The sequence below is a fragment of the Nerophis ophidion genome, linkage group LG16 (assembly GCF_033978795.1).
Source record: "Nerophis ophidion isolate RoL-2023_Sa linkage group LG16, RoL_Noph_v1.0, whole genome shotgun sequence".
In the NCBI taxonomy this organism is placed as follows: domain Eukaryota; kingdom Metazoa; phylum Chordata; class Actinopteri; order Syngnathiformes; family Syngnathidae; genus Nerophis; species Nerophis ophidion.
The window spans coordinates 54,055,345-54,069,092 of NC_084626.1; the positions used below are offsets into that span (position 1 = coordinate 54,055,345).

General features: G+C 42.6%; 1 protein-coding gene across 1 annotated transcript; it reads left to right on the forward strand.

Moving 5' to 3' along the window:
- Nucleotides 1-2,683: 2,683 nt before the first annotated feature.
- ppp1r3db (protein phosphatase 1, regulatory subunit 3Db) lies at nucleotides 2,684-6,797 on the forward strand. Its single transcript, XM_061875547.1, has one exon. It carries the CDS (start codon nucleotides 2,883-2,885, stop codon nucleotides 3,786-3,788), a length of 906 nt encoding a protein of 301 aa, XP_061731531.1. The 5' UTR covers nucleotides 2,684-2,882; the 3' UTR covers nucleotides 3,789-6,797.
- The last annotated feature ends 6,951 nt before the right edge of the window (nucleotides 6,798-13,748 follow it).

Genomic DNA, 13,748 nt, shown 5'->3' on the forward strand with positions numbered 1-13,748 from the left:
GTGTTACTGCTCAAACTGTGAGTAATTTTACAGTGGTCAAAAATATTAAATATACTTGTTAAATAAAACCCCTACCTTGTTTTAATGAAGTATTGGGCCACTACATTTTAATTTTAGTCAATATGGTGGTACTAGGAGAGCCAAGTTATTTTCTGATGTGGTAATTGGTAAAAACATAAATAAATAAAATACTTTTACAAATGCTGAGGCAAATCAGCAGCAGTTTGATAGCTGCGTTACTTATGTGATCAAGGCCCAGTGCTACTAAAAGTAGTTCCTCTGTGTTTGCTCTCACAACAAAAATGTTGTCTTAGCTTGGTATTATTATTATTATGTTGGCGGTTTTTGTATGTTTTTAACTACATTATTAGCTGCTGTTAACTATCAGTTGTTTTACTATCTAAAATGCACGGGAAAAGAAAGACATACGTTTTCTTGTCTCACATAAGGATTGTGAATTCTAGCCAAAAGGAAACCAACGCAACACCACACAGGCTAGGACAAAGTCCCGAATAGTGAAGAAACATCCATCAAACTAAAGTTACAAAAGCCGTGCCGGATTATAAGTCGCAGATATGTCCCGGTATGAACGATTTTTTAAATGTTTGTTTACATACCTTAATTGTTTACAAACTCTGTCCGTCATGCAGCAGTAAAATGGCTGATCGAACAAAACAGAAGTCATTGTCATGGACCCACTAGCTAGGGAAGCTAGCTCTCCAATCAGCTAAACGGACTCAATAAGTCCAGAGTGACGTTTTGGTGAGTTTACCAAACTGAAACAATACAAAAAGAATGACATTGTGGGTTAATAAATAGTAAACATATTTGCTAATGCTAACCACGCTAGTTTGATTACATTAGATTAGATTAGATTAGATAGTACTTTATATATTCCGTCAGGAGAGTTCCTTAACGAAAATTAACATTTTCAGCGCAATCCCATTCAAGATCAGACAAACATTACAGGGAGACAGAACAGGATCGTTGACGGGTCTGTCGGCTTCCAGCGCCCCTTACCAAAACAGATGCGATACAGGTAAACAAGGGGGGTGGGAGAAAGAAATAGAACATTAAAATAAGCTAAAAAATCGGTTTTAGCCTGTGCCCTGGAGAGGGGGTGCAGACTGAGGCCAAGGGGAAAAAAACAACTCATAGCCATAGTACACATCCCTCTCACATGTGTGTAAGAGGGAAACATCAAACATCAAAGAACACAAAGGACATTAAAGACATTAAAGCAGCAGATACAAGCAGACACTTCTACATACAGCTATGAATAAAAAGTAAAAGAAACATATCCACTGTGGTGGCCTCTGCGGTGTTCCACACCATCGTCCGCTGGGATGGGGGGAGCATGGCCAGAGACAGGAGCAGACCCAACAAAGCAACCAAGACAGCCGACTCCACTCTCGGCCAGTGTCCAGTCCGCATGCATGAGCGAGGATACTATTATATGCATGAAAACACTTAGGCATCACACATGGGACGGTTTAGGATACTTCCGGTTAAAGGCACAAAACAGGAAGTACATTTTCAACCTGCAGTGAGCAAACTCACCCAAAAGATGGCGCCATAACAATTGCTCGTATTAAAACGTGCAAACTTGATAGTACATGCAAAGCTGAAGTAATGATTGTGTCTCATAAGTGAGCAAAAAAAGGAGCGCAATCCTTTTAGCGTGCTGAGCATCAGAATTTGTAGTAAAAGGGTGCGGGTACTTTCCTGGCCCGCCTGCAGTCCAGACCTGTCTCCCATGGAAAATGTGTGGCGCATTATGAAGCGTAAAATACGACAGTGGAGACCCCGGACTGTTGAAGGACTGAAACTCTACATAAAACAAGAATGGGAAAGAATTCCACTTTCAAAGCTTCAACAATTAGTTTCCTCAGTTCCCAAACGTTTATTGAGTGTTGTTAAAAGAAAAGGTGATGTAACACAGTGGTGAACATGCCCTTTCCCAACTACTTTGGCACGTGTTGCAGCCATGAAATTCTAAGTTAATTATTATTTGCAAAAAAAAATAATGTTTATGAGTTTGAACATGAAATATGTTGTCTTTGTAGCATATTCAACTGAATATGGCTTGAAAAGGATTTGCAAATCATTGTATTCTGTTTATATTTACATCTAACACAATTTCCCAACTCATACTTAAACGGGGTTTGTACAACACGAATACAACGTTGAAACAGGCTTTTTGACATCTATTCAATGTCTGGTCGTGACGTTGATTGGACCACTGGATTTTAGTCATTTCCCAACCAGCAACAATGTCTCAATTTACAAATACAAATATTTTGCAATATTGTTTAAAAGTCAGTTAAAAAAAAAAGATTTGTATAATCAACGTTGTATCAATGTCTTGTGCCTGCTGGGTTTTGTGTTAAATGTCTTAAAATATGTTTTGTAGTAATTCCAGCTTTGACTACAGCGCCACTTTCGGTATAGAGTGGTATTTTCCATCATTTTCAGCAGACTGCATTTAATACTGTAAATCCCTTCCCAATTGTACAGTACCTGTTCTGAGCAGCATTTCTATCCTAAGTATTCATTCTACCAGAATGATAACCTTTGACTTGGTGAAATAAAGGGCATGAAAGCACTGCAGTATTATTAGAGAAGGCCAGGACAGCCCACCACTATCTGCTATAAATATTCCCTCTACACCTCCCGTCCCCACTTCAGTTCTCATGTTATATGTCAAAGGCTGGGTCCAAAGAAGCCTAGTCTCAGGACAGGATCATCAGCTGCAGTGTTTTCTGCAGGAGATGTTGGGTTTTTGGTCTTCTCTGGGGACTGTAGCAAAAAACGTCAAGAAGAAAACATCTGACTGAAAAGGTTCGGTTTGTTTGTGAGGAATCATCGGCGCATGTTTGGACATGGCGTGGAGACACAGCAACACAGCTGCGATGAGCGGGAGCCAGCTTCAACCCATCAGCGGGCCCAGCCCCACAAACATGTCAAAAACCACCGCCATTAAACTTCGATACGTCTACGATCCCAAGCCTCAACTTCCCAAGGCGCCGGTCCCGATCCGCCCTCCGAGCCCGAGACCCCCCTCCGCAATTAGGGACTCCAAGCTGAGCTCGCACAGCCATCCGCCGACTAAAACAATCATGAGGAGACGAGCTCAGTCTCTCACCGTGCCCGCAGAGAGGAGGAGTCTACCCAGGAGCCCGCAGGTTCGCTTCGTGGACTCGCTGGGCCTGGACTTGGAGGAAGTGAAGGTGTTCAAAGTCAAAGAGCGACCGCTGATACCCCAGCACGTTATGTTCAGACTCCTGATGAGCTCCGAGATGGCCTTCGGGACGTCCCTGGAGCTGTCCCTGCCTCACTTCAAACCCTGTTTCCCCGAGAACCAGGGGACACAACCGGACTTCCTGGAGCGCCTGCACACGCAGTTTGTGTGTCTGGACCGGGTCACGTGCACGGATTTGGGAATAACAGGCATGGTTCAAGTGCTGAATTTAGACTACGAGAAAAAGGTGGACGTGCGCTACTCTTTTACCAACTGGAGAACAAGTGCGGACACGACAGCATCCTGGGTGTCGAGCAGGTCCCAGGGGGACCACGGCGGTCCAGGGACGGACGTCTTCCGGTTTCGTCTACACGTGCCGCCTTTCATTTTGCTGCCGGGAGGACTGCTGGAGTTTGCCGTCCGCTACCATGTGAAAGGCTCTGATCACTGGGACAACAACCACGGGCGCAATTACAAACTGACGTGCCACTGCTACAAGGTGACCGTCCCAAGGGAATGTGAGGACAGTATGCTGCATTTCACCTGAGTCTCCACACGGGGGCGATGCAACATTTGCACACAGACACGCCGCACCTTTTCCACACGCTTCCACTAATGCCAACAATGCTGTGAGACTGTTTACTCACATGGCAGTTGATTTTTATTGACTTTTTAACCCCGATTGTGCACAAAAGAGGAATTTACTGCTAAAGTCCGCTGTTGGAAAACTTTATGAAAACACTTTGAAATGTAGAAGTAACCAATTTACATGAAAATGTACTACCTTGTTTCACCTGTTATATAAACCCCGTTTCCATATGAGTTGGGAAATTGTGTTAGATGTAAATATAAACAGAATACAATGATTTGCAAATCCTTTTCAAGCCATATTCAGTTGAATATGCTACAAAGACAACATATTTCATGTTCAAACTGATAAACTTTTTTTTTTTTTTTGCAAATAATAATTAACTCAGAAAATCATGGCTGCAACATGTGCCAAAGTAGTTGGGAAAGGGCATGTTCACCACTGTGTTACATCACCTTTTCTTTTAACAACACTCAATAAACGTTTGGGAACTGAGGAAACTAATTGTTGAAGCTTTGAAAGTGGAATTCTTTCCCATTCTTGTTTTATGTAGAGCTTCAGTCGTTCTCCACTGTTGTATTTTACGCTTCATAATGCGCCACACATTTTCCATGGGAGACAGGTCTGGACTGCAGGCGGGCCAGGAAATTACCAGCACTCTTTTTTTTTTTTTTTTTTTTTTTACAAAGCCATGCTGTTGTAACACTTGTCTTGCTGAAATAAGCAGGGGCGTCCATGATAACGTGTCTTGGATGACAACATATGTTGCTCCAAAATCTGTATGTACCTTTCAGCACTAATGGTACCTTCACAGATGTGTAAGTTACCCATGCCTTGGGCACTAATACACCCCCATACCATCACACATGTGTAAGTTACCCATGTCTTGTTCACTAATACACCCCCATACCATCACACATGTGTAAGTTACCCATGCCTTGTTCACTAATACACCCCCATACCATCACACATGTGTAAGTTACCCATGCCTTGGGCACTAATACACCCCCATACCATCACACATGTGTAAGTTACCCATGCCTTGGGCACTAATACACCCCCATACCATCACACATGCTGGCTTTTGAACTTTGCGCCTAAAACAATCCGGATGGTTATTTTCCTCTTTGTTCTGGAGGACACCACGTCCTCAGTTTCCAAATATAATTTGAAATGTGGACTCGTCAGAACACCTTTCCACTTTGCATCAGTCCATCTTAGATGAGCTCGGGCCCAGCCAAGCTGGCGGCGTTTCAAGAATTTTTTGTAAAATGGGTTTTGCTTTGCATAGTAGAGTTTGAACTTGCACTTACAGATGTAGCAACATACTGTAGTTACTGACAGTGGTTTTCTGAAGTGTTCCTTAGCCCATGTGGTGATATCCTTTACACATTGATGTCGGTTTTTGATACAGTACTGCCTGAGGGATCAAAGGTCCGTAATATCATCGCTTACGTGCAGGGATTTCTCCAGATTCTCTGAACCTTTTGATGATTTTACGGACCGTAGATGGTAAAATCCCTAAATTCCTTGCAATAGCTCGTTGAGAAATGTTGTTCTAAAACTGTTTGACAATTTGCTTACAAAGTGGTGACCCTCACCCCATCCTTGTTTGTGAATGACTTAGCATTTCATGGAAGCTGCTTTTATAGCCAATCATGGCACCCACCTGTTCCCAATTAGCCTGCACACCTGTGGGATGTTCCATATAAGTGTTCGATGAGCATTCCTCAACTTTATCAGTATTTATTGCCACCTTTCCCAACTTCTTTGTCACGTGTTGCTGGCATCAAATTCTAAAGTTAATGATTATTTGGACAAAAAAATAATGTTTATGAGTTTGAACATGAAATATGTTGTCTTTGTAGCATATTCAACTGAATATGGCTTGAAAAGGATTTGCAAATCATTGTATTCTGTTTATATTTACATCTAACACAATTTCCCAACTCATATGGAAACAGGGTTTGTAAGTAAGGGTGTCCCGATACAACACATACCGATATTGGAGCTTTGAGTATTGGTCGATACCAACATTGATCTAGTAGGATATCAGCTGGAATTAAACATACTCTTATTATTTTGTAGTACTGGAATGTTAGAAAAGGTTTTATCAAGAGAAATTAGTCAAATGGAAAGACATCAACCTATTTATTATCAACTGTCTGGAACAAACTTATGCTATTTTAAGTCGAAGTGGAGTGGCAATTGTTTTTTCTTCTCACAGCTAATTTGGTTAAGCTGATGATACAGCAAGTTCAATGATGCGGACACATTTGTTACTGGATACTTTCTAATACGCTTTTGTCAGGGAGATTTTGTATCTGTGAGTAATACAGCTAGAATTACTTGCTACGTGCTTGTATTGACAATTGTTGTGTTCTACAATGCAATATATATTCAATTAAGGACACTTATTACGTACTGTATGACTAGCTTGTGCGCTATTGTGCGCTTAGCTGTGGTGCAGCTGCAAAGCTCCCAGTAGCCTAGAGGCTGACATTTTCACCTTTTTGTAAATGACTTAAGTAAAATACAAGAAAATATCAAATGTGTGTGCTTATTGGAGGACATTTAGATGCTAACTGGCTGTTCAGTTTTGCACAAGTAAACACGCTGCAGGACTGCTTGTGTTCAATTTCTTTGCTGGTGTCGGACTGATCGGGACACCCCAAGTTTTGGAAGTCAAGGCTGCTTTTTATTTCTCAAACGCTCTCGTGCTTTGCCCAATAAGTGAAGTTGCACAACATTTAAATGCAATGATTGTAAATCTTAAAAAATGCACATTTGCCAATAAAACTAGAGCACCTTGGTCTGTATTTTCCAGACTATAAGCCACATCTTGTTTTTTTTTCCTACGCTGTGAATCCTGCGGTTTATAAAACCGTGCGGTTAGTTTACGGATTGTTCTTCAGTTAACGGCCGTAATGTTTTGGATTCAATAAACAGTTGACAGAGACACTGAAATGGTGTGTTAGTTTGTGCAATGGCGCCATCTTTTGGGCGAGTTTGCTCACTGCAGGTGTTGCAGGTTGAAAATGTACTTCCTTCCTTCCAGAAGTATATCCCGTTTCTTCTACTATTTGTCTATAATGATTCTGTTTGAAAGGATTCTTTATTCATCACTCCAAGTATGTAAGTTTTACAATACAACTAAAACAATTCATACCTCCTAAACCGTCTAATGTGTGATGTCTGTAAGAGTGTTTTCATGCATATTTGCATTTGCCATTGTAATGTAATCAAACCAGCGTGGTTAACGATTGCGAATATGCTAACACGTTCTGTCAAGTGTCACTTTTAGTATTTATTAACTTACAATTACATTATTTTTGTATTGTTCCAGTTTGCTAAACTCACCAAAACGTCACCGTGGACTTATTGAATCCGTTTAGCTGATTGGAGAGCTAGCTGCCGTAGCTAGTGGGTATATGTCGATGACTTCTGTTTTGTTTGGTCAGCCGTTTTGCTGCTGTGTGACAGGCAGTGTTTGTAAATATTTAAGGTATGTAAACAAACATGTACAAAATCTTTCGTACCGGGATACATCTGCGGCTTATAGTCCGCCAGTAAAACTATTTATTTCATAAAAAATTTGGTGGGCGCGTCTCGAATACAGGTGAGGAGATTACGGTACATACCGTTCAAACTCATGTGTTCCAAGTGAAGGTTGAATTGTATTGACTAAAACGCACTTTCGGTGACATTGCCACTGAATTGCAATGTTTTCAAACCTTGTAAAAGCACAATTGTCAAGTAAAATTAACTGATTTACGCTAATTGCAGTTAATTGTTTTCACCTGCTACCTTTGGTTCCCCTATTGTAATTAAAGTGTGTGTTGTGAGCTAATGAAAGCTTGTGAACTTTGCGTGGATAACAGTCTGGATGGTTCGCTTCCCCTTTGGTCCGGATGACACGATGTCGAATATTTCCAAAAACAATTTGAAATGTGGACTCGTCAGACCACAGAACACTTTTCCACTTTGCATCAGTCCATCTTGGATGATCTCGGGCCCAGAGAAGCCGGCGGCGTTTCTGGATGTTTTTCGCTTTGCATAGTAGAGCTTTAACTTGCACTTACAGATGTAGCGACAAACTGTATTTAATGACAGTGGTTTTATGAAGTGTTCCTGAGCCTGTGTGGTGATATCCTTTTGAGATTGATGTCGGTTTTTGATCCAGTGCCGTCTGAGGGATGGAAGGTCACGGTCATTCAATGTTGGTTTCCGGCCATGCCGCTTACGTGGAGTGATTTCTCCAGATTCTCTGAACCTTTTGATGATATTATGGAGCGTAGATGTTGAAATCCCTAAATGTCTTGCAATGTCACTTTGAGAAAGGTTGTTCTTAAACTGTTTGACTATTTGCTCACACAGTTGTGGACAAAGGGGTGTACCTCGCCCCATCCTTTCTTGTGAAAGACTGAGCATTTTTTGGGAAGCTGCTTTTATAGCCAATCATGGCACCCACCTGTTCCCAATTAGCCTGCACACCTGTGGGATGTTCCAAATAAGTGTTTGATGAGTATCCCTCAACTTGATCAGTATTTATTGCCACCTTTTCCAACTTCTTTGTCAAGTGTTGCTGGGATCAAATTCTAAAGTTAATGATTATTTGCACAAAAAAAAAAAAGTTTATCAGTTTGAACGTGAAATATGTTGTCTTTGTAGCATATTCAACTGAATATGGCTTGAAAAGGATTTGCAAATCATTGTATTCTGTTTATATTTACATCTAACACAATTTCCCAACTCATATGGAAACAGGGTTTGTGCCTGCTACAGTGAGCCGGCTAGGACGCATAACGGGTTTAGCTCAGCCACCAGACCGCGATGTAAACGGGCGAAAATTTGGGGTCTATGGCACGGTCAATATTTATAGAATATCGAACTTTGAATGTATGAATGTGAGTGTGAATGTTTGTCTATCTGTGTTGGCGACTTGTCCAAGGTGTACCCCGCCTTCCGCCCGATTGTAGCTGAGATAGGCGCCAGCGCCCCCCGCGACCCCAAAAGGGAATAAGCGGTAGGAAATGGATGGATGGATGGATGGAGTGTATTAACTTGTACTAAAAATAAACAACAATTTGTCACATTTCCGTCAGTGTCAGAAGTATATAAAAATGTGTCCTAACTTCCTGAGTATGAACATCCTCTGCAGTGGACTTTTGTTCTTTTTTTTGTCAGTTACATTTTGTTTAAAAACAAAAACTCACATAACTGTCCACCGCTGAACTTTAAAGACCTACTGAAATGAGATGTTCTTATTCAAACGGGGATAGCAGCTCCATTCTATGTGTCATACTTCATCCATCCATCCATCCATTTTCTACCGCTTATTCCCTTTCGGGGTCGCGGGGGGCGCTGGCGCCTAGCTCAGCTACAATTGGGCGGAAGGCGGGGTACACCCTGGACAAGTCGCCACCTCATCGCAGAGCCAACACAGATAGATACTTGATCATTTCCCCATATTGCCATATTCTTGCTGAAAGGATTTAGTAGAGAACATCCACCATAAAGTTCGCAACTTTTGGTCGCTAATAAAAAAGCCTTGCCTGTACCGGAAGTAGCAGACGATGTGCGTGTGACGTCACGGGTTGTGGAGCTCCTCACATCTGAACATTGTTTACAATCATGGCCACCAGCAGCCAGAGCGATTCGGACCGAGAAAGCCACGATTTCCCCATTAATTTTAGCGAGGATGAAAGATTTGTGGATGAGGATAGTGAGAGTGAAGGACTAGAAAAAAAAATGCAAGGGCAGTGGGAGCGATTTAGATGTTATTAGACACATTTACTAGGATAATTCTGGAAAATCCCTTATCTGCTTATTGTGTTACTAGTGTTTTAGTGAGATTATATGGTACCTGAAAGTCGGAGGGGTGTGGCCACGGGTGTGGTGACCGCCAGTGTCTCCGGTGGGAGGAGGTAGTAGTCCGCAGCTGCAGGAGGACGCAAGCTCCGCTCATGTCTATGGTAAGAGCCTACTTATTAGCACAATATTCTTACCGAAACCTGCCGGTTGACATGTGGTCGGGAACCATGTTCACTTGACCGCTCTGTTCCATAGTAAAGCTTCACCTTAGGGAATGTAAACAATGAAACACCGGCTGTGTTTGTTTTGCTAAAGGCAGCTTTAATACACTGCTTCCCTCCTACATCTTTCTTCTTTGACGTCTCCATTATTAATTGAACAAATTCCAAAAGATTCAGCAACACAGATGTCCAAAATACTGTGTAATTATGCGATTAAAGCAGACTACTTTTAGCCGTGATCGGTGCTGGAGGAACATGTCCGCTACAACCGGTGACGTCACGCGCACACGTCATCATTCCACGACGTTTTCAACAGGACACTTCGCGGGAAATTTAAAATTGCAATTTAGTAAAGTAAAGCGGCCGTATTGTCATGTGTTGCAATGTTAATATTTCATCATTGATATATAAACTATCAGACTGCGTGGTCGCTAGTAGTGGCTTTCAGTAGGCCTTTAAAAAAAAAAGTGTGTATTTGTTGGTCTTACTTGAGTTAACTTTCCACATTAACCTTGATTACATGGATAAGATAACCCTGATGACATCACCTTTGCACAGATAAGCGACATGTGTACAAAACGAGTGGCATTCCTTTGCTCTGCTTCTGATAGTCAAACCCTCCTCTTCTGTTTTGCAACTCTACAAAGTTATTTGCTGAATTTGCACTTTGATGTGCTGAGCCCGAATTGTTTATTTACTCCCTCTGTTTCTTCAGAGGTCAGCCTTGTGACAAATAGGTGATATTTATTAACTGGAGGCAACAAAAAAGTGTGTTCTCAACCATTGTTCGGGCCGCCAGCGCCCCCTAGAGGGCCACCCAAAAATATCTGTGGTCCGTATGGGCCGCAGGGGTACTCGGTTGTAATACACTTTTCCACCACTTGTGGCAGTAATGACAATATCAAACAGAAAAAGTCTGGAACTAAAGTCATAACGAGGTTTCTTAAGCGCAGGAATTATGACTAACGTGGTGAAACTATTTGCATTTGTACTTTAATCTTATTGACCGTTTAACTAAGAAAAATACCGTATTTCTTTGAATTGCCGCCAGGGCGTTAACTCATTTAAAACCTCTTCTCACTCCTGCGCTTACCAAAGGCATGCGGTAAAAGTAAGCATGCGCTAATTATTTTAATACCTCTTCTCCCTCCGGCACTTACCAAAGGCATGCAGTAAAAAATTGAGTGTGATGTAAGGATACCATCATGAAAAGCACATTTAATAAACAAAACGTTATTATGGTCTTACCTTTACTTTTTAGAAATCACTGCACGTAAGCGATGATATTACAGACTTTTGATCCCTCAGGCGGTAATGCGTCAAAAACAAACATCAGTGTGTAAAGGATATCACCACATGGGCTCAGGAACACTTCATAAAACCACTTTCAGTAACTTCAGTTGGTCGCTACATCTGTAAGTGCAAGTTAAAACTCTACTATGCAAAGCAAAACCCATTTATCAACAATATCCTGAAATGCCGCCGGCTTGGCTGGGCTCGAGCTCATCTAAGATGGACTGATGCAAAGTGGAAAGGTGTTCTGTGGTCTGAGTCCACATTTCAAATTATATTTGGAAACCGAGGACGTGGTGTCCTCCGGAACAAAGAGGAAAGTAACCATCAGGATTGTTATAGGCGCAAAGTTGAAAAGCCAGCAAGGGGGTGTATTAGTGCCCAAGGCATGGGTAACTTACACATGTGTGATGGTATGGGGGTGTATTAGTGCCCAAGGCATGGGTAACTTACACATGTGTGATGGTATGGGGGTGTATTAGTGCCCAAGACATGGGTAACTTACACATGTGTGATGGTATGGGGGTGTATTAGTGCCCAAGGCATGGGTAACTTACACATGTGTGATGGTATGGGGGTGTATTAGTGCCCAAGGCATGGGTAACTTACACATGTGTGATGGTATGGGGGTGTATTAGTGCCCAAGACATGGGTAACTTACACATGTGTGATGGTATGGGGGTGTATTAGTGCCCAAGACATGGGTAACTTACACATGTGTGATGGTATGGGGGTGTATTAGTGCCCAAGACATGGGTAACTTACACATGTGTGATGGTATGGGGGTGTATTAGTGCCCAAGACATGGGTAACTTACACATGTGTGATGGTATGGGGGTGTATTAGTGCCCAAGACATGGGTAACTTACACATGTGTGATGGTATGGGGGTGTATTAGTGCCCAAGGCATGGGTAACTTACACATGTGTGATGGTATGGGGGTGTATTAGTGCCCAAGGCATGGGTAACTTACACATGTGTGATGGTATGGGGGTGTATTAGTGCCCAAGACATGGGTAACTTACACATGTGTGATGGTATGGGGGTGTATTAGTGCCCAAGACATGGGTAACTTACACATGTGTGATGGTATGGGGGTGTATTAGTGCCCAAGACATGGGTAACTTACACATGTGTGATGGTATGGGGGTGCATTAGTGCCCAAGGCATGGGTAACTTTCACATCTGTGAAGGTATGGGGGTGTATTAGTGCCCAAGACATGGGTAACTTACACATGTGTGATGGTATGGGGGTGTATTAGTGCCCAAGACATGGGTAACTTACACATGTGTGATGGTATGGGGGTGTATTAGTGCCCAAGACATGGGTAACTTACACATGTGTGATGGTATGGGGGTGTATTAGTGCCCAAGGCATGGGTAACATACACATGTGTGATGGTATGGGGGTGTATTAGTGCCCAAGGCATGGGTAACTTACACATGTGTGATGGTATGGGGGTGTATTAGTGCCCAAGACATGGGTAACTTACACATGTGTGATGGTATGGGGGTGTATTAGTGCCCAAGACATGGGTAACTTACACATGTGTGATGGTATGGGGGTGCATTAGTGCCCAAGGCATGGGTAACTTTCACATCTGTGAAGGTATGGGGGTGTATTAGTGCCCAAGACATGGGTAACTTACACATGTGTGATGGTATGGGGGTGTATTAGTGCCCAAGACATGGGTAACTTACACATGTGTGATGGTATGGGGGTGTATTAGTGCCCAAGGCATGGGTAACATACACATGTGTGATGGTATGGGGGTGTATTAGTGCCCAAGGCATGGGTAACTTACACATGTGTGATGGTATGGGGGTGTATTAGTGCCCAAGACATGGGTAACTTACACATGTGTGATGGTATGGGGGTGTATTAGTGCCCAAGGCATGGGTAACTTACACATGTGTGATGGTATGGGGGTGTATTAGTGCCCAAGACATGGGTAACTTACACATGTGTGATGGTATGGGGGTGTATTAGTGCCCAAGACATGGGTAACTTACACATGTGTGATGGTATGGGGGTGTATTAGTGCCCAAGGCATGGGTAACATACACATGTGTGATGGTATGGGGGTGTATTAGTGCCCAAGGCATGGGTAACTTACACATGTGTGATGGTATGGGGGTGTATTAGTGCCCAAGGCATGGGTAACTTACACATGTGTGATGGTATGGGGGTGTATTAGTGCCCAAGGCATGGGTAACTTACACATGTGTGATGGTATGGGGGTGTATTAGTGCCCAAGGCATGGGTAACTTACACATGTGTGATGGTATGGGGGTGTATTAGTGCCCAAGACATGGGTAACTTACACATGTGTGATGGTATGGGGGTGTATTAGTGCCCAAGACATGGGTAACTTACACATGTGTGATGGTATGGGGGTGTATTAGTGCCCAAGGCATGGGTAACTTACACATGTGTGATGGTATGGGGGTGTATTAGTGCCCAAGACATGGGTAACTTACACATGTGTGATGGTATGGGGGTGTATTAGTGCCCAAGGCATGGGTAACTTACACATGTGTGATGGTATGGGGGTGTATTAGTGCCCAAGACATGGGTAACTTACACATG